Source organism: Hippocampus guttulatus, chromosome 6 (genome assembly GCF_054856545.1).
Source record: "Hippocampus guttulatus isolate MCC_2025c chromosome 6, RoL_Hgut_1.0, whole genome shotgun sequence".
Lineage (NCBI taxonomy): Eukaryota > Metazoa > Chordata > Actinopteri > Syngnathiformes > Syngnathidae > Hippocampus > Hippocampus guttulatus.
Genome location: NC_141266.1, coordinates 8,628,966 through 8,651,461, shown reverse-complemented (window position 1 = coordinate 8,651,461; position 22,496 = coordinate 8,628,966). Strand labels below are relative to the sequence as shown.

Here is a 22,496-nt window from a genome sequence, read left to right as displayed (position 1 = left end):
AAACGCAATGTGTGTTTGTCACAGAGGTGCCTGGCTTTGCATGCTTGTGCGTGCCAAAATTGGTGTGTGTTCTGGCTTCTGCAGCATGTATGAGTGTGGCTGTGGTTCTGAGGTCAGTTAGAAAGCTGCTGTTGCATCAGCAGCCTGGACGCTAAACCAGCAATGTTATTTCCTTTTCTGGATCTAATTTGTCCACTGCTGGGATGTTTTTCACTCATGTTTCACTTGTGCTTACTCTTGCCTCACACAAAGACCCTCAATGAACTATCACATGAGTGTGACCTTCTCTAAACAACTGACATGGCCAGCAACTCACCTCAAGCCAAAAAGACACCCTATTCAAAAATGTTCACCAAAGTCACAAGAGTTGACAGGGAAAAGGTAGAAGAGGGAGCTGGGCAGGGGGAAATACAAAACACTTTGTGACTTTAATGTCCTACATGCAATGGCAAGTCTGCCAACTCCAACATAACCTTATAAAATGTTGGATTTTGCCTAAAAAGTGTCATTTTTGACTGGATTCGAAAAGCACCTCAATTTCACTCACGCAAGAAAACAAAACAGTGATCGGATAATTACAACAAAGTAATCACAGTATGTATTTCATAGTTATATTTTAATCATTTGTGTACTGAAACAGATAGGTCAAACCCAAAAGTGCATGGAATGTTATTTGTCGAGTACAGAAGGAAGCTATATATCTAAAAGCTCATATGTGGGATACTCAGTATCTTTAAGTAGCATTTGCCAGTAATACCAGAACAGCTGCCGTATTCATTCTCTTTGGAGAGGCCACAGTGCCACAACAGCGGTAGCACTGGACCGTGGATTTATCTCAGGAGTGTGTTTGCACTGCAGCCCAAGCAAATCACACATTATTACACAATCATGCATGCAGAATTCCTGACACGATGAAGAGGTAGTAGAGGCACAACCGATGTGAAACATTGGTGTGTAAGCACAGCACTCACACTATAGTAAACAGGGTGTAAAATTTGCAACCGATAAGAAAAGCCGACAACTATGGGAAACGATCATTCCTGATACTAAATATTTAACTGAAACATCAGTAACATTAAGTATATGAAATTTACAATGCATGTCACCACAGGAACACACAGAATGCAACACAGTCTAAAAACATGCTTTATGTATGTATAATTACAACTCAGACTGGCACCCAAAATTCCTGTTCCTTAATCGTGTTAACTTACCGCGTATTAGAAATTGGGGTTCATCTAAAGTTTTTGGCCTTTGGCTAACGTCTGACTGGTCTGCTAGGTTACACAACCCACGAGTGAGCAATACGTCACTGGAGCCACCAGCAGAAGGACTCACCCTCTGTGGCGTGTTGTCAAACGAACACAATCATCTACAAAGTATTTTGTTAATTCTCAACATGTTTGAGCAACATGAGCCATGATTTTCTTTTTTGGGGGGGGGGGGGGGGGGGGTGTACAGAGCAATCAATGGTACAGGCGTAACGAGGTAGCATTCAGTGATATCCGTAACAGATTACAGGCAAGACGTAACAGTTGGCACCTGTGTACTACTAAAACTCCTTGGCAGCTTGTTCCTGAAATTAAACTGTAATCATAATCATTGACAGAACTGCTCAAGGTCAAAGGACTAGGTATTTTTGTCCTTGTGTGGTTACCCAAAAACTCTAGACCAGGGCCGAATGACGTGTCTCCATTGGTAAGCAACAATATGGAAGCTTCACATCCCAAGTTAAATGCCAAGGGTTGGATGGAGTTGTGCAATGCCACGGCCACTGATTGGACTTTTACAGAAGTGACTGTAGTTGGTTGGCTTGGCGCATTGCTGGAAAGGTTTGGTGGGATTTTCTCTCCCTCTCCCTCTCCCTCTTCCTCACACCTACCTCAGCGCTCAGCTAAATGCAGGCCCAAAGGGAGAATCTGAGGTGAGGCACCTTGCTTTAACAGCTGGGGAGTGATATTATCTCATAACATGAGGCAGGGAAATGGATCCTCCCCAGATACAACCAGCTCGGACCGAATATAAGTTTATATATTCATGCGTGCTGAGTTTCGGATAACTTGGGTGTTATACTGTGACCTACTCTGTAAGCTGAATATCCCTTCCTTCCCATTCTTCTTTCCTTCTTCTTCTGCAACCTCCCCCCCCCCCCGACCTCCATCAAACATTTTTTCCTAATACTAAAACGTTGTTTTTATGTTATAATGCAGACTGTTAATTTTCTAACGTGAATTGTTTTGTAGAAGTGTACATACGAGAATTGAGACACTAAACTAACATTGTAATACAGTACATGGTTTGTGTAAATCTAAGTAGTGGTGTATCAATCAGGGTTATATGCTACCGACAGCGACCACAAGTGAGATCGGCCGAAACCGATTACAATACCAATCACATGGATTCGTGATTATAGATCTGGTTACTCATGATTACTTTAAGAATTTATCAACTATTTTTTCAGTTAATTGATGAATCTGATTGTTTTTTTGAAACATTAAGTCCAAATCTCCTTCCATATATTATATAAAAACTGGACACTATATATTATGATTCAGTTACTGGGTTGATGTGACGTGCAGTGTTAAGGAAAAGGGGAGGGGACGCTACATTGCACACAGGCTGGTCTCTACCTGGCTGCAGGTTGCAAAGCACGAGTTGCGGCTCATCGTTTTTTTTTTGTGAGCAGCAATGACAGGCATTGTGTCCTATTTTCCCAATTTATCTAAGAAACTCGCTGAATCTGACTCGCCAGGCTTTCCGTTCTGTCTCCCTCTGTTGGTCATTGTTTTTCATTTTTCTTGGTCGGGACTGACATATGCAGATCACATACTTCCACGGAAATCGGCCAATCACGGCCGGTGGCCGATCGATCAGAGCGCCACTAGTGAGGGGCATGTTTCGAGACCTGTTCCATGTCGAAAGTGCCATGAGAAAAATGTGTTGCCCTATTTAAATAACATTGAATTGCCTTCAATTCTCATCACGTGGTTTGGTGCTAAGTTGTTATGCAGAACATGCGGTAGATATTTCAAAACTATCAGGAATTTCTGCAGGTATAGAACTTTTTAAACAAAAATTGATCATATATTATATACATATATAACAAACATCTTGTGGGATTTGTCTGTTGTTGACCCTGTTCAGACTGAGCCAATGAATTCATTCAAATGGCATAAAATGAAGGTTTGTAAAAATTGTGCGGCACAAATACACCCACCTCCCCCCTCAACACATGTATTTACACGAGTGAACTTCCTTAATTGTGTACATAATACATTATGTATAATATTAGATGGCAAACCTCTGGACGCAATTTTTCCACTTTATTCTTTAAATTGCAAATATATTTTCAACATTATTGAACGCCAACTCAAACCTGTGATTGTGTGAATAGGAATATGTGTCGACCCTGTGTCCCTGCCCTCCCCCATAGCCTCCATCGGCGGTCATTCAAAAAGACGGGACGCGGCGTGGCTTTTCTGGCTCTTGGGCCATCATTCACCTGGGGGAAGGTCCGGGTCACTGGGGGCAGCCTGCTGCAGTCGGCGGGGCTTGCCGACAACCTTGGAATTCTCTGAGACGCTGCGACTCGTGGAACTAGACTCACTCTCATGGTCATCCTGATGAGATAAACAAAAACGCTCATGTGAAGCTGGACACTGACATTTGATTTTTAATCACAGAAGCGATAGAATCTGGGTTCAAATCTTTTGTGATGAAAGCACAAGTTCTGACCAATTCATTATGTTGTTATTTTGTCATTGTGTACAATGGGTGCAAAGTAACAAAGACAGCACTTAGAGTTAATATGTGTAATGTGAGTTGCATTTAGCTGGCAGCAACCGAGCAGCACTGATTTTGAGTGTTTCTTTGGGTCAACATTAATCCCAAAGCAGACCTTCCTCCCACTATAGGCCCTACAAATAAACAGTGGGCCTTGGATGAGTCAGGACCTTTGACTATACGTCATCACTGAGTGAACGCAAGTCAGGAATGTAATCACATTCTGAATGCATGTATACTCATAATAATGATAATAATAATGATAATAGAGGATAAAGCGGTTCGGAAGATGAATGAATGAATAATGATAATAATAATAATAATAATAATTCATACAGCACCGTTTGAAACATTGTTACAGGGCGCTTACTCCTTAATAGAATTGATAGCATGAAAGACATTAAGATGAAATAGAGGACAAGCGGTTCAAATGATGGATGGATGGATTTGCCACTTAATTCTTCTATTTGCTTTACATTACATTCGGCACAATATATAGAGCACTTGCACAAACATGCAGGGCAGGGAGATTTGAAAGAATGACAGGCAAGCTCAATGGTGCGGTGAGTGGTTTAGGAATTTGGTAGCTTGTTCAAGGGCACCTCCACCATGTTTAGGAAACCTCCACTCCAAGCACATTGTTTTGCTTTTGGGGAGCCCCCAAACTAGTTCAGGGTTATAGGTTGCTGAGAAAATGTGTTCATTAATAAATGTTTAACCCTAAACCATTGTGGTTTAAAAAGATGGCGGTCACGAATATGGAAGCATGCCGTCCTCTGACACCAACAGAATCATGAACCACAGAACTTACAGATGTTATTAGAGCCTAGATTCTCCACATGTATAATGTTGAATTGAACATATTTGTCATACTTTAACTCATGTAAACATGCTACAAGGTTGTGAGACTTTTTTAAAAATCTAACAGGAGTGAAATGTTTTATGATAGAGGGGAAAAAAAGATTTCAACAATTGTAAAACATGAGACATTGGGAAAAGCTTGGAGGGCAGCGTGAGATAAGCACTGTGTATGGCATTGAGGGGTTACTGGAGATCTGTAACAATTTAACAGCCAATCTAGGTGGTAAAATGGCCAGCTACGCAAGACAAAGACAAGCAACATTCACATGTGCTTATTATTTATGCTGGGTCACTGAGGTCCTTTAAGTCTCACGTTTATCAGAAACATTGAAAGCGATTTTAAAAAGCTATTGAAATTTGATTTCGTTTATTGTTGGAACTGAACCGCAGGGACACATGCCTTTTTTAAGAAGTGAGTTCCTTGGACAGCATTACTGTATGCTGCCTCCGTAGTAAATGGATCACGAGCTTACCACGGAAGGACACAAAACAGGGAAAAAAGGGCTGGAAGGAGCAAAGAAGGTACACGATGGGGACTGCGGTAAGGCTGGACAAGCAATGCCTGAACCCATATGAAGTCAGTCTTTTAAGAAATAAACTACTGTACAGATATCATAGAAAAGCTTTAAGACTACAAAGCACGAAAGAACAGAGCCGCAGGAAAAAAAAGAGCAGTGCGATTTAGCTATGACAGTGGCATTGCCTAAAGGCAACGGGGGACCTCCTAGCCAGAGCGTAAGTGGGCACCAGCTGAGGGATAGAATACAGGAAGGCCAGACCTAACCTCTACCCCCTGCAGACATCTGGCTGAGTGAGAGACCCAGAGGCAGTGTTTTAAACATGTCTCTCAAGTGTTGACACTCATCTGAGCCTCTCGAAAATTAGCTGAACCCTGCTGCCACTGCTGGTTATCAGAAAGATTGTCTTTGGAGATAGTGTCAGAGGTTTCTTTGTATAAACATACAAAATATGAGACAGACACTCTAGACACATTTAACCTTTGTTACCTCTCATTACTTTTTTTATTACTTCACAATATACACTACATAGCTGTACACTGTCAAAGGTTTGCTGAACACATTGTAAGACCACAACAAATAGTTTCTGATCTGTGACTGTCATCCAAACCCTTTTTTAAAATAAAAACCCTTTTGCCCATATACTGGTACATCAAATGGCCAATGCTGCATCAAATTGACATTAAGAAAACTTTATTAATCCTGATGCAGGCAATTAATTTGTAGCTCCAACATCCAAAGGCCTATTCAGCCACAACAAACACTTAACAGGACAAGATCATAGAAGACTTGGAATTACTGGAAGCAAAGTTCTGATGTAACACAAGAATAATTTTTCCAAAAAAAAAACATCTAAAACAAAGAAGTCATACGATGAGTAAAAGAAAAGCAATTCATTTAAACAGAATGGTGTCACTGCGGAGCAAACACTCTCACGGTTACTGTTGTTTTTCTACTGTGAGTCGCTAGCAGACTCATGCTGACATCAACGTGACAAGGCCTGGCGATTGGAGGCCATGCAGTGAAGGGCGAACCTCTTGGCATGATAAAATAAATGAAGGAAACCCAATAGGTCTTCATCAAAGACAGAACCCAGCCGGACCCCCCCCCCCCCCTCCCCCGCACTCACCTGATATGAAGAGGCCCCATCTTCCATGTCAGGGTCGACAGGACTCCCTCTTGGGATTACACCTACTGTGTCTTAACAACTAAATACTTGCCACCAAGTGATCTGCCAATATATTTTAGACTTTTGGCAGACTACTGACTGGCTGTGGTGATCCCTGATGGGACAAACCGAAGGTCGTCACAACATCACCATGTGGACAGGGTGCCAGTCAATCACATGTTCAAATCAAAGTTTTAGGATATAGTTACTGTTGAGGGGAAAAAAAGTGATATTGTTTTCAATTCGAGTGCATGAATAAACCACAGAACTGGTCAACACATCCCTGCTATGGGTCAAAAAAAGGGGATTGATAAATTTCTAGTGCATTTACAAGTGCACTTATCAAATACTGCATAGTCATCGGTTCTCCATAGTCATTTGGTTCTACAAATGTGAAGAAAATCATCCATTCGTCATTTATAACTATTGAGGGACACACAGGCCATCATATATTAGCTACATAGAAGTACTTGAACTCCGCTGTGTCTACGCTCGCTTGAACACTAACAACACACACGCTCACAAAATGGTTTGCAGCTGGCACAGAAAAACCGACTGTGATTGTTTCAGTAATGTCGGTTATCTAATGTCAGTATGTGGCCTCTTTCTCTTCACTTCTCGTGGACCTTGTGGGGCAGCTTAACTCATCGACGACAAACCCATTGGAATGCAAGTGGAGTGAAACAGAGCTCATTGCATTTGAATCAAATTACACTTTTTTTTTAATGTTCCTTGGCTTCAAACCCATCTGTAAGATTACCCCAAAGAAAGCCCCTAATGGGTTTTTAATGAAACAGTCACAAAGTCTGATAGACATTACACAACAATTTAAGATAGGTGTTTAATTTTCCCCTTCAAACATGTTTGGCAAAAGAAAGACCACTGTCAGCTAAAGTCATAGGGAAACATCCATCAACTTTCTATTGCTTATCCCTATTAGGGCAGCGGATAACTGGAGGCTATATTCAAGCGAGACCAGAGTTACATCACAAGTCCATGTTCGACTGCAGTTCTGACAAAGAGATATACAAGCATTTCATGCTTAACACTCACTCAGATTACACAGAGAATAGTCACACATGCCTAGGGTGAACATGCAAACTCCAATTAGACATGCAAAACGGAGACTCAAACATTCGCACATTTAGGGCATTAAAAAACAAGGGCTTGGAAGGGAGCATAAAACACATTTTTTACAATTCAAAACCATTCCCAGGTGTCTTAACGTGTGGCATGATTTTGCCAAAATACCGAAAGGATTAAGATTTACAGTGTGATCTGACCATGGAGTGAAAGTGGTGGATCTTTGCCCAGCCAAGCTGCTAAATCATCGGCGCAGAAACTCAGTGTAATGCCACTGTTAAGTCACAGTGGGGCTAAATTCCCAAGGGTTTGCTCACAAGGGCATTCCCACAAATACGCAGTTAAAAGATTTGGTTGGGTTGGTAGGTGGCATGAATTTTGCATTTGATGAGTGGATAGGGACTCTTGAGCCCAAACTATTCCTATCTACGCGATTACAAAGTAAATGTTTCACCGCCCATTTAAGAGCACAGCATTGCAAATTGAAACATGATATCCTTCGGAAAAGAAGAAATAGTAATCAAGTAGTCGTGATGTTTCAATGTTAGTCACATTTCTTTCTTATTAGTGAACCTCACTGTACCATGAAGAGAAAATAGAAATGATTGCTAAGAGGACAACAAGTCAGCAAGTAAAGGAAAGTGGAAGGGAGAAAGAGACGGAGACTGAGATAGAATGAGAAAATAGGACAGCATTTTTCCGAATTTAGATCTAAAAGGCTCTGGTCTGTCAGATGTCTCCATCAACTAACCACAAGCCCAGCCTGAGCATGAGAGGCATGCTGCTTGCGCCAGCACGGCCATCCCTTAATGCTGATTACTGCAACGTGTTATATACAGTAGTATTACAGTCCACACATAACCTTGACAGATACACAGACACATACATCTTTGTCAAATCAACCACAACCCGCAATGGGAAATTCCAAAATGCAGGGCAACTTGATTCCTAATCCAAATAACAACAAAGTTTCTTACCGCGTGCAAATCAAACGCATACATTACCCAATCAAAGGAACTTCAAAATATTTATAACTAATAATGACATAAAACACACTATAGACTGCAGTATATTCACAACAGTGGTGGTCGCTCTTTCTTCCATTCGGTCATTATTGTATACAGTGCTTTAGGCACGTAATAAAAGGCATGAGCATCTCTTGAACAACATATCCACCGCCAAGAACAATACAAGCAATGGCCGAGGCTACTTTGACAACTTAATTGCACATGTGAGGTACAGCTGGAAGGCAGGCACGGCAAAGTCGTAAGTGTTCTTGGAGAGTATCAGTGTTCTAAGACCAGTAAATCAAACAGAAAGAAATGAGAGAAGACTTTTCATCCAAGTTGATAAATATCAATTCCAAATTGTTGGAGGATTTAGCATGCAAGGCTTCATGTTTGCATAGCTTCCATACACCAGGTTCTAACACAACTCACGTCCTGTTAAGAGTTCGAACTGGCTTCAGAAATGGAAAACTGTCATAATTGGTAAACAAAACATTTCAATTGTGTTCTTCAAACATCTTGGATCTGTCAACCAGTCAAACATCTTGGATCTGTCAACCGCGACTTTTTTGCCACGCTTTGAACCCTGCTGTTTTTTATGTGGAGTGATTTATTTAAGAATTTTTATTGATGAGCTTGAAGCCACAAATAGATTTACCCAAAGACTCATCACATCTGACCAATGAAATAATAGAATATGCCACAGTTGACCAGTGAAACTATCCCGAGTCTTCCATCATACTGACTATTCATCAGCCATTTGTGTCTGTAGTTTGCACACGGGCTGCTTGAAATGCGGAGGTCTGTGTACGTTTGCAGCACACAACGGTGGAGAAGCGAATATATATGTGACCATAGGGAATGAGTGCCATAAATGCACCCATCTCTGCAATGCAACTCCGTTTTGGTGATCGACCCACACCATTGCTGGCAATTGTTAATAGCCACTAACGGCTAGCCACGGAAGTCAGCGTTTTGAGCCACGAAGCGACATCCCCTGCATCTCCCAAACACGTAACAAGTGGCTTTCCAACGGTTACACTACCTTGGACTGATGTGTACTGCTGCCTGATGAAGCTTATCGACGAATTAGCCTTGTGTGACAAAAGCGACTGAGAAATGTTCAGGGACAACTCTGTTTAACTAGCTGCGTTTGACATTGGGGGAAGAAAACGTCTCTACCCATGTTTAAAAAAAAATAAAAACGTTTAAAAATCTACCAGGCTGCAAGGACTAGAGGCTCCAGCACGTCCACCATCCTCGTGAGGATAAGCGGTTTAGAAAATAGATGGATGGATAAAAATCCACCTATGTGACCTCTTTCTTTGCAAATATCCCATATTATAACATGGAGACGCACGGCTATTAATAAGCTAGGTGTTGCAGCTTTTCATCAGGTGTGTTTAGTAGTCTGTAAATTATGAGACATACAAGTACATGTACAGAGCTTTGTAAGCATTTCAACATATTTGACAAAATGTGTTGTGTATTCAGAGACGGAAACTTAAAGTCAAAATCGAGTGTCTGTGCAAGGGCCTGGCAGGCAAGTAATAGGCTCCACAGAGGAATTGCTACAGTCCGGAAGGGCTGAAAGCAAGGATTAAGCTGAGCAGTGGCAGCATCCTGTCCAGAGTGTATTGATCACCACTTGACTCAATGGATGGAGGAAGCCGCTGGGCTTTTCTTTTTTTTTTTTGGCCTGGCTCCTTTCCTGTGTCTGAGGAGCAACAGTAACATCATCCCACCAGAAACCCAAAACTTCATTAAAGCTCAAAGACAAAGAGCAGTGTTGCACCACAATTAGCTGACTCAAAGGCAATGGCAGCTAAGTACGATGTTTTCTGGTAGAATGACACGCTGCCTCGTATTCATTGCTGCATATGCTTTAAATCAGTCTGGAATGCCAACCTGCCCAGAGCAACGGGTCACCCTGGAGTTGTTACAACTTAAATCAGGGAGAAACTGATAAAGCACAATTGATTATGTTTTCTAAGCTGTTACATTTATGCCAGAAAACATTTGTTAAACTTTGACACTTTCCAAGTAAAACAATAACTTACTGATCTATGAGCATCATTACAACATTAAATTCAAGGTTATATATAGGTGATATTTTTCTCAAAGGCAGTCTTGTGAAAACTCTCCACATATTTTCAATTCGATTTTGGCATGCCTAAAAAAAAATAGCAAAACTGTCTGTCAGTTTGTGTCTCTCGATTTAATCACAAGAGGTTGAATTGTAGGAATGGGGAAGCTTCAAAGGTCCATGTTCTCAGCTTCTGACTCCTCTTCCCTGAAGACAAAGCCGAGCTTAACTGATGGTCAGATGGATTTATCGTGCAATCTCTGTGAGCCATTTGTTGCCTGAAAGCAAGAATCAAAGACTAGATTTCCGGATGGTAACAGGACAGAGATTAACCGTTTTTTACTCTCTGATTGCAAAGTCCCACGGGCTGTTTTCTTCTACTCGTTTCAATTTGTCTTTTGTCTTTTATGCTCCTTGTAAGTGGAGATTTACAAGCACAAATAGACTTGGTCTTGTTCTGTCAAGGGAGATGACGAGCACTACACTGTAAAAGGTATTTATACAGTATTTGATGATTTCACTTCCAAAATCAAAAGATCAAATATAAATGGGTGGCAAAAATAGAAATATATAGATATAAATATTTTATTTACAAACTAATTTGCCGTGCCCCTGAGCAAGTTGTAGATTCAGTGCGTTAGCTCAAGAGCACCTCAACGGTGCTCAGGAAGCAGACTAGAATCTCGCAGTCACAGTCAATTTCAACATTTTTTGGTCTACAGTATATATCATATTATATTTGACTCTTTTTTTCGAAAGAAATGGATCGCATTATTACCAATTACATTAGTTGGATACTATCTAATATTTATAAAGATTAAAAGACTTTGGAAGGAATTCAACTTAAGAAAAGGCTCTGGAATAGCGAGAGCATGTTGAGAGGCACCTCCCCAAATCTTCTTGAAACAATGCATCAATCAGAGTGTCTACAGCAGTGGCAAATGCACTCAGCAGTGCTAAACCTCCCACGTGAGGCTAAAGACAGAGCCAAAACCAGAAAAACGTTACTCGGCAAAGGCTTATCTTTGTCTTGTAAAGAAATATAGATTGCTTGGGAGTGTTATCATCCACCGCAACTGCTGTCAAGCCAGAATCTCTGCTGATACCACCTCAACTTTAATATCAGGAGAGGTTTTCTAACCCGTCAAGAAAATAAAAAAAGGAGGGGGGTGCAGTAAATTTGCTCAGCCTCCTTTCAGTATGGTCAATTTACATTGTGTGGTCAAAATACAAACAAATACAAAAAAAAAAAAACAATATCCAAAAGCTATATACCACCTGATCTGAAGACCAAAACTCACAAGACAGTTACTCCCCCACTATTTGTGTGGAATTGGGACCAACTACTGTCACAGCGGAACTGAGCAAACATTGACCCTCTCCTCCAAAAAGGTTTAGAAATGCCTATAATAGTTCAAAACCTAAATATACCCAAAACTATGATCCTGTAACAGTTTAATTTCATCAATCTCATCTCGAAACCTAAAACCTAAATGGCTTGCAGATGATTTAAATGCACCTAAAGTGCGCGTGTAAATACAGCGACAACACACTCTGAATTTCTCCTGCTTCCCAAGCTAAACTTCGCTCCCGACATACAAAACTCGTCTCTCAGTCAAGATGGGTCACTTCAACTTAGCAGAGATTTTTTAAGAATCAATGGATGCATGGATATCTTTCTATCCTTCCAGCAGCTGGCTCAAACATGGAGTCTCATATGTCGCTTGAATAGAAAACGGGAACTCCGAAATCAGAACTTGCAAGATGCCCAAAACGAGAGCCCGGTACAGCTGAGCTATACCACTGACCAGCCAACAAAGAGCAAATAAAAATGTGCAGTGGATAGTGTGGATTTTAGGGCAACATAAGCGTAACTTTTCAATCACATTGCAATGTCTTAACCATGCAGCTGCCGAGGCGCTGTTACTCAAAGGTTAAAAAAAAAGGAACTTTCTTATTTGAAATGTGCATCTGCATGTGTCATTTGCTAGAATGAATTATTATTAAATTAGAGTTCAGTGTTACTTGAACATTGGTCTGAAACCCATCAGATTGTTGTCCAGCATACCAGGCAACAAAACACAGTTTCAACTAAAATACAGACCTGATGTGTTTTCGTCTTTTTAGTGGCTATTGAAATGATAGGTGTTCTTTTTTTATGTGAACTGTTTCAAGAGTTAGATGTGTGTTTAAAAAGTAATTTCTGATTTTGTGTTTTGAAAGAGACATTTATTCTTGTGGATGCATTTTGGCCTTTAATACAGTGTTTCCCAATATTTGCTGTTTTGTGTACTCCCAAATTCTTTCATCATGCTCTGAGTATCCCCTAACACATACAGGGTGATGATTTTTCAAAAGTGGAACGTAACACAACTGATCATGATATGAAAATCTGTTTAGTTTGTCTTGTTAGATAATAGCATTTATTTGTCAGGCGGTGTCTTCTTTTTAACTCAAACAGAAAATAAATACATTATATAAATTTTAAAAATATGAAATAAAACTAAATAATAATCATGCCTTTCTTATACTATATACAACTCTTACAAGATGGATCACAAAAAAACAGGAGTTCACTGGAATAAGTCCCCTGTAAGGAGGCATTTAAACATCAATTATCAGGAATAAAACACTTGTCTCCCCAGGGAAGCACGTTTTAGTGCACACATAGCATTTCATTGACCGACTTATGAAATGACTGAGAATAATTACTTATCATCTTGGAAATAAAATATTACGTCTCCACGTACTCCTTTGCAATGTGGCCGCGTGCCCATAAGCTTGCGTACCTCCTGAGATATGTGGACCTCTTGTTGGGAAACCATAATAGGATCAACAGAGGTTCATTCCGATTATTTGTTTTTAATGGAAAACAAAATATATTTGGGAAACCACAAATGTTTGTGAAAAGGTTTTTTGACAGGTCCGCTATGCGTTGGCATGGTCACCAAATGATTAGCACATCAACCTCATAGTTCAGAGGTTGGGGATTCAAAACTGGGCTCCAGCCCTCCTGTGTGGAGTTTGCATGTTCTCCCCATGCCTGAGTAAATTTTCTCTGAGTACCTCCCACACTCCAAAAACATGCATGGTATGTTAATTGTAAACACAAAATTGTCCGAAGGTGACGATTTGACTGTGAATGGTTGTTGTTGTGATAGTCGCCTGGGATAAACTCCGGCACAGGCCATGTGTAAAATGAATTACTAATTCAAAAGATACATTAGATCGTATTTCCATTGCTTATACTGCTTCAGTAATTCAGATAAATGAATGTATAATACAAACATAAAGGACCGTTGTAATATTGTTGTGTATCTATTTTAGGAGCAGTGACAGTTGCAGTAGACATTCTTACGTTATTTAATAACAGGTTCCCTTGTGTCTCTTTTCCCCTCTGGAAGAAAAGGTGAACCGTATGCATAATTCTGATTCAGACTGTTTGTAGAGTCTGCCTGTTAAGATTATTTTTCATTTTGCATTCCCTACACAATCTTCCAACTTTAAAGCATGTCCAAATTTTGCTTTGTTTGTTTTGATGCTCTTTTTTTTTTCTTTAACCTGCTGCGTGTGGTCACCACATAGCAATCCCACCTCATGCTCATCTTACCCCTTCTGCAAAGAGTGGAGGGACAGACACCGCCACACATTTTGACGAAAATGCATATGGGCTGAACAGGAAAAGAAGAGCAGCAACAAGAAATTTCCCTCCAATCAGGAGACGGCTCCCATTGTTAACTATAAAGAGAGTACCGTACTCTCAGAACCTGATCAGTCGCAACCAACACATCAATAGTAGTAGCTAATGTAAATTCCTTCAGATGGAAGAACATCTGCTTCAAGTCTGGCCTTACTCCAAATTTTGTCTCATGGGTATACATACCTCTGAATAATTTGTCCAAAACGCATTTGTAATTCCACCCGGACACTCCTGAAAAAAAAATCTTTCGGCAGTGACTATTTAATAAAAAAATAAAACAAGAAATAAATCTCCAACAAATAGCTGTTTTGAAAATTTGCACTGCACAAGTTCTATGCTGGTGGATGACCTTCAACTCTCGTTGACTACTAAAAGCCAAGTTTCAATTTCCTTGGTTCTGGAAACCTGATCCAACAAGCAGTAGCCACGGGCACTGTATGATATTTCCCCTTAATTTTGAGCAGCTAAAACTCATGTGTTACAAATCTTTTTGCCACAACCTATATAATTACCTGTAATTGACTTGCCTTGAAATGTGTTTCTTCTGGGACATCTGGCCTGAAAACTCAAACTTCCCCAAAAGACATTGTACTGGCTTTCAAATGTACTTTGCAAACTTGCATGAATAGCAAAGATTTCACCAAGCAACTCACCAAAAATACAGAAAAGTGTGAGAAGTCAAAGCTGTTACAACCAAATAAAATGATATAAACCTTTCTTGTCTGTCAAATATTTCATGATGCTATAAAAAGGAGAATTCTAAATGGCATGTTAATTTCCAACAATATAGATCATTCTTCTGTCACTCGGGCTACAATCACACTGCAGGGCATGATGCCCATTTTTTTTTGTTCAATCCAATCTTTTGATTTAGTCCTTCACCTTACAAAAACAAAAAGCAGCTATAAAGTAAGACACATGCACACAAAACATGACGTCACACGGCACAGCGTTTATGGAAGTAACGAAGGCCACTGAAGTCGGTCCTAGTCCTATCACATTTGTGGCAAATTCAAGTATTTTGTGCCTGAGATCGTATAAACATGTAGCGATTTCAAGCAAGCTGTAAGCTCCCTCGATTCACCAGCTTTGGAGGGATACGGACCCATGATGCCGGTCTCACTTTAAATTCTCACTCAAAACGGATATCTGGCGTGGGTCGCCAATCTCTTAAGTTCCTGATTGGCGTAACGAATGTTCCCTGAACCAACTGTGCATAAACAATGAGGCAGTACAAAAAGAGCACTGATGTGCATGGTTGCCCCGGCTAGGGTTAATTAATGCTACATGGCTATTATTCACGCTACTATAAACTGCTGCACCTCATTAATAAATCAGAAAGAGTTCCATGTGCCTAAGAACCAATGAGACACCCACATGTGAAACAAACTGTTTAAAAGAGTTTCAAAAGCCATTCTGTTCTGACTGTTGGTGTGTATGTGAGTGAGTGAACAGGCTGACGAACAGAAGAGGCGACGAAGCAGCGTGAGTGAATGTTGATGAGGTATGTAAAACACGCACGTAAATGAACATGGAAAAAACTGTGTACAAAAAACGAGTTTTTTTTTCTCATGGAGAGATACAGTACTTCGGTGGAATCATTATCATGACAGGCCTAAGATACTCTTTACTCTAATAATTAGGATTTTTTTTCACATACTAAATTTTAAAAGCATACCCACCATGGTATTGATGTGCATGCATAATTTAATAAAAAGCCTGTAACAGACAAAAACTGAAATCCAATCTCTGAATTTGGGAGAGCACAAGTCCAAATTCAGGTCCGAATGAGTTGGGAACTATCCAAGCTGACTTTGGGCAAGAGGTGGGGTACACCCTGGACCAGTCGCTAGCCAATCACAGACCGCATACAGTCTACCAAACCATTCTCTCACATTCACACGTATGGAGAAGGCTTCAGTCAGCTCAACATTCATGTTCGACAGGCAGAACAGGCAAACTCTACACAGGAAGGCAGCAGTCAAGACTTGAAACCCCAAACCTCAGACCTGTGAAATAGACATGCTAACCACAAGGGCGCTGAGATGCCCAGAGAATTTACAACTCAAGACAAGTCTTTGAACTTGTTGGTTCCTTTATCTCAGACAGGTTTTTTTTAAGGTTATCTACCTGACATGTTCCAACAGAAGTCTGAGATAAAGGAACCAACAAGTTCAATTAGAAGTAAGAGATAGAATTAACTTATTTTAAGTTAAAGAAGAGTCTTGTTCATGTTGGAAACAAACCTGGTCTCCATCCCTCAGCTTTAGAATGCACTCCATGGTATTGATGGTGATGACGACAGGCTCAGAGCCGAGCTTGGTCCAGGGAACGTGAATACGCAGCTCATGGATATGACCACTCATGAATGTAAAAGGAAGCTTCAATTCCTACAAATGACAAACAAAATACAGTCGCTTTATAAAATGTGCGTATTTTTACTTTTTGTTGCATCAATATCAGAACATTTACATCAATGTTGAATCAAATCACAACCTGGAAAATGTCAATCGTATTGAATTTCAGCCGAGATAAGACTAAACTGTGGTGATAGTGTTCAAGTGTTCTGCACCGGCGGTCGCCAACTGCCGGGCCATGGACCGGTAACGGTCCGTGGATCATTTGGTACGGGCCGCACATTAAGAATAACTTACATTACTTTCGTTTTATTCATTTCGGAAGCTGAAAAATTACCGGATTCTCTGTTACATCCGTCTACGGTATGTCACTCTTGACGCAGGTCAAGGCACGCTTTACGATCACATGATAGGTGACCGCTAAAATGAAACCCAGGAGCTAGCAACATTAGCAAAAAACAAACATCTTTGGAAAGGGGAAAAGGCCCAGCCAGGAGACAGAAAAGGAGTTGACGACTTTAAAGAAAAAGATGGCTACATTTAATAGACAGTCAATTCAATTCAATTCAATTGTATTTATAGAGCACTTTCGAACATCGCTGCATACAAAGTGCTGTACATGGAGCAATTTAACATATACAATAAACAGTAAAACAAATCTGTAACAAAGACGGTAGAAAGCACTGAACAGTAAAACCAAGAACAAATCTAAGTCATGCTGAGTCGAATGCCAAAGAATACAAGTGAGTTTTGAAGAGGTCATTTAGAGGAGATTTAGAGATTTGAAAACAAATAAGAGGATCATGAAAATAACTCTAAAATGTATGGGGAGCCAGTGAAGGGATGCCAGAGTAGGAGTTATGTGCTCCCTCTTACGAGTACCAGTCAAGAGGCGGGCGGCGGCATTCTGGACCAGCTGAAGGCGCTTAAAGGAGGACTGGCTGACTCCAAAGTAAAGGGAATTGCAGTAATCGAGCCGGGATGTATCAGACAGTATCAGAAAACCTACTTGGATTTATCTCAACGGGAGATTCCCACGCACCAAGCCCACTCTACATAATGTGTGATGAAGGTGAGTCATATTTTTCATGCACTTTGTATTTGTCGTGGATCTTATTTTGAAAGCACGTTTAAACATTACCATAGCGACCAGAGAGTGTTTCGGCCAGATAGGACATTTCGTGTTTATTATGTTTGAAAAATACAACAGTTATCATGCAGGTCATATCATATTATTTTGTTGTATTTATCTGGCCTTAAAGGTCGGTCCCTGAAATTTTTGACGGACATTAAACCGGTCCATGGGGCAAAAAAGGTTGCGGACCATTGTTCTTAATCACTTGAGTTTTGGTTTTTTTCCCCCCTGTCCAAAATAGGGCCCAGTGACGCACTTGGGCACTAACATGACTGACCCCCCCGCCCCCACCACCCCAACTTTATATGAACTTGACCTCCTTCATTCACATCAGCTGTTATCGGGCACCACTGCTAAGTGAGTTTAGCCTACCCCCCGAAAATGCAATTACCCTTCGGATAGTCCGCTGTCACGTCTACTTTAGAATGCCTCACTGCCAGCCATAAATATGTGCACCTCATGGTGACAAAGACAAAAGCACCAGGAGGGGAGTAAAAAAATATATATATACAGGTATATATATATATTTTTTGAAAAGTCCAACTTTAAAGCCATCATGTGGACTGAGGCTTTGATTTAGCCTGGCTGCTTCAGAGTGCCTCGTTGTTGCAGCGTGGAAAGAACCTGAGATGTCAAAATGGGACAAGTTTCAGCCTCTGGAGGGAGACATCAACTAGATATTTAATCACAGCTTGAACATGGAGTTATGCAAATGCTAGAAAGATGCCAGATGAAGAAATCAATTTTCCGGTGATAGCAGTGGCATTCAGCCGCCACACCCACTGTGTCCAAGAACAAAGACAGAGGCGTGATATTACATCATTTTGAAACCTCATTTTATATTCTGACCAATGTTTTTTAAATCATTCAAATGTACCACGTTTGTAACAATATTCTTCTTTGTGGTGACATTTATTTTCACTTCAACGGGACTCAAATGAAATAACTACCATTCCAATACATCTAGGCTTCAGTGTGTAGAATGACAAAAGGTTCAAGACAGCAGAGGTCACATACTACAAAAAGTACCTGTTCCAGCACATCCAGCTTCAGGTCCAACTTGCTGAGCACGACATCTCCTCCCCAGAGAGACAGCTGCAAGTCAGATGGCTTCAGATTCTTTATATACTTGTTCACATAGCTCATCAGGAGAGGTGTGACATAGGACTCCAACATCTTGTCCCTCTTCTATAAACCAGTTGTGAAATAAAGCAAAATATTGTTATTTGATGTACTGTTCCTTTCGAATTGTGCCTGCTTTTAATGCAAAAGCCAAGTGGTAATAATTATTCACAAATTGATTACAAGGGCAGAGTCGTGCATTTCATAGTTTAGCTTTCATGTAACTGCGGTATTGCCGTCAGTATTGATGACTGAAATCAACCTATGTAATGATAAAGTTAGCTCAGTTGTGGAAGCTGTTTGCAAGTGTGTCTGTGTGTCTGTGAATTGTATTAGCGATGTTTTCTTGCAACGTATGGCTAACAAACAAATACGGCACTGTTCAAAATTAAATGAATTAAAAGTTCAATCTGTGTGTGTACACCAGTCCAACGACTTCGCGTGCATGCATGACAATATGATACGTTGATATTTAGACAAAGCAGGGACAGAAAGGGTAGTCCCTTTGCAAAGGTTGTCATTACTATGAATTTGACTGTTTTTATACCTGATTCTGACCATTTAGTACCGGTGTTAGCTTGTTTGCAAGCATGCATTCACATTTTGCACATAAGACTGGACTGAAACAGCTAAAAGATAGCCACCAGTTCGTTTTACTTGCGCACAGGCGTGTGCAACTGCATTTTTATCCCCACTTGATACAGTAGGGTCAGACAGAAAACTTACTTGGGTGTGTGTTTAGCCTAGCTATGAACTGTCACCATTGGAAGCATCCAGCTCGCCTGCTGCGAGGCAGAGTAGCTAAGCTAAACCGCCGAAGAAGTCCTCGTAACTTCGTCTCCACGAGGCTAAACAGCAGACACGCCTGACAAAAACATGCTCTCACGCGACTCTATCTGCGATTCTGTGGCTATTGAATTTGTATTTACAGTGACGAGTTCATTGCATTATCAAACGCAAGCTGCAGTTATCTACAGCTCCAGAGTCAGCGTCATCGGTAAACACCATTACGACTTCCGCATGTCTGGTGTGGCCTTTAAGTCTGCTGGTAAAACTGAGTTTCTGCCACTTTGCTCGCGGCTGCATTTCGTTGAAATGACTCTTCATGACACAAGTACACTGTACTGAATGTCCAATGGTGAGTTTCCATTTAGACATGAATGAATGAACCTACCAATCAAATTATTGGGGATGTAGGAGTTATTTATTCAATTGGGTCATACATATTACGTCAGCAACCGGTTTTGCTTTTTTATAATGGGCGTTTCAACACTTTCGCGATTAAATTGAATATTCAAGAAGGGAGGCGTAATCTTACCTAATAGATTAAGATTTATATTTTCCACTCTGGCCATATTAGAAGCACACACCTGCCAAACTAGGGCGGTGAGAAAGGACGTCATACACACAATACGCGCATCTCTCTTCAGGTATTTTGATAATATTATCTTCCTATCCAGTTGTAGTTGTACCGTCGCTTATTTAGGTCGCAGATTCCTTGGTCAGCACAAAGTACATTAAAACACCGTGGACTTTTTGCGTAATTGATGTCTGATGTATTTCTCTACCTTTGAGTGTGCACAAATCAGGGCAAGATCGTCAGGTTTCTGTCGTATGATATAGATACCGCTTTGAATAATGCAAATTATCTTGCCTATTTAGATAAACAATGGGAAAGCCCAAATTTGGAGCTATTCTTGCAGCAATCATTTTCCCGAACGTGCAGTGATTAACTCTGTTTTGAGGTTGAAAATATTACAGTTGTTCATCAACTAGAACATGGCTTTGGAAGTCCATTTCTCAAAATTAAGTTTTACAGTATACATTTATTTTTGCTGTGCTTTACTATCTTTTTTGGTCTATATTTGTAGAATGAAACACGTTGAAACCGAGATTGGTCTCAAATAGTATTATTTTTATGTATATTTGAGGGGTGGGGCACGACAGGAAAATGGTTCATTTGAATGTATGTGAAAGCCTATCTTTATAAACTGAAACGTATATATATATATATATATATATATATACACATACATATATAAATGTGTGTGCATATATATAAATTAGGGAAAAGTAGTTCGGAGCCATGAAGGCTTGAATAATGATTGGTGTTTATTAACTTACCCCAAACGTATATTATGTTCATTCACTTACATTAATACATGCTGGGGATATTATTCATTCACCTCAAAGCAGTGTTTAAAAAGTTGCATTATGGCATGTGCCAATGAGCTGTCCGAGGTACAGTATAGGCAATTTTAAATTCTCATGTGTGAGCATGTATCAAAAGCATGGACGGCTGAAACAGACACCTGTGGAGTTTGGTGAAATGTTCGTACGCTTCAGTACAGTGCAGTTCAATCTGACCAAAATTATTGAAAAGGCCGACGACGAACAGTTGCTGCCATATGTTACAGTTGAAAAACATTTTTTTAATTAAACATTTACTTTTCTTTTTTGCTTTCGGGTAGGCCAAGCCCCGTTTCTATGTCTTGAGCGATGATGACAGAGTCGATTGGTGAGAAATCATGGAGCGTAACAACATGTGTCATGCAACGAAATTTAGCAAATAAGATAAGAAAACCTTTATCTCCAATGGAGAAATTCCTATAATAATAATAAGAAGAACTCTCAGTAAACTTTACAATAATTATATTTTACACATTGCATTATTACCGATAATCGAATCACGGTTGAGACAGCGCGAGCCCTTGTGTCCATCTGGTTTGTAAAATGTCCAGCCAGAAGAAAACAATGAGACTTATGGCCTTGAAATGATTTCATGTCGTTGAAAATTCTTTATTCACAAGACAGAAGTGATAGAAGAAGAAATATATAATCTTCACAAATGTGGTCTTTATATTCTTATTCTTATTCTTTAACAATAAATAGGTATATCTAAGGAACCTTTCTGACCGGCATTGCTGGAGATTTTACGCTTGCCTTGAAAAAATAAATAGGAACTAGCGGTCAACGCCAAATAATTTCCCATTTAGGAGCCCTAACGGGGTCCATCAAAAATATATTTTTGAGTTAGTTATGTTGTTGTTGTTGTGGTTGTTGTTGGGGTACGGGGGGGGGGGGGCAGTTGAATGGACTCACATTCGAGCAACTGTTAACACCTATACGTGAAAAGCATATTTCGATCATTTTGTGTGTGTGGCCGTTTATAGTCATGACATAACGTGCCTCAAGGCCAGAATCGTGGAGGAGCTTATAAAGATGATTACGATGTGTCATATGTCCAACACTGCTGACGGTTAATATTTAAAATCATGCTTATCGAAGGTTAGTTGGAATCCATCCACCTATTCTGCACAACCTATACGAGCTTCCCTCAGAAGTGCTGTCTCTTCGACTACGCGTAGAATGCACAGACCTACCTATAATCTTATTTAATCTTATTTTATATTTTAAATTAACATAGCTGTCCAAAAATTATTTTTCACACTTGAAATCGCTCTTTTGCTCTTTTTTTTATTTAAACTGTAAGTTGACACTTTATTCCAGAATTGCACTTGCCGTCAGGTGATGAAGTGATTAATAAGTATTTGTAATGATCGACCGCTATATTGATCCATATCTTCCACGCACGTCAGCAACCTGATCATCTGTAACTCGGGTAAAAATATGATGGCGTATGATTGATTACACCATTACAATATGTTGAGAGGTG

General features: G+C 40.1%; 1 protein-coding gene across 2 annotated transcripts in view; it reads right to left on the bottom strand.

The window, feature by feature from the left end:
* Positions 1–19,820, bottom strand: part of vps13b (vacuolar protein sorting 13 homolog B) — a 343,076-nt gene extending 323,256 nt beyond the window's left edge. For both annotated transcript variants that reach the window (XM_086112801.1, XM_086112800.1), the window contains exons 1-4: positions 19,547–19,820; positions 18,728–18,886; positions 16,453–16,596; positions 3,503–3,620 (exon numbers count right to left, since the gene is read on the bottom strand). In XM_086112801.1, the coding sequence (XP_085968927.1) occupies positions 3,503–3,620; positions 16,453–16,596; positions 18,728–18,874 (409 nt within the window). In that variant the 5' untranslated portion in view covers positions 18,875–18,886; positions 19,547–19,820. The remainder of the gene's footprint in view (positions 1–3,502; positions 3,621–16,452; positions 16,597–18,727; positions 18,887–19,546) is intronic.
* Positions 19,821–22,496: the final 2,676 nt, after the last annotated feature.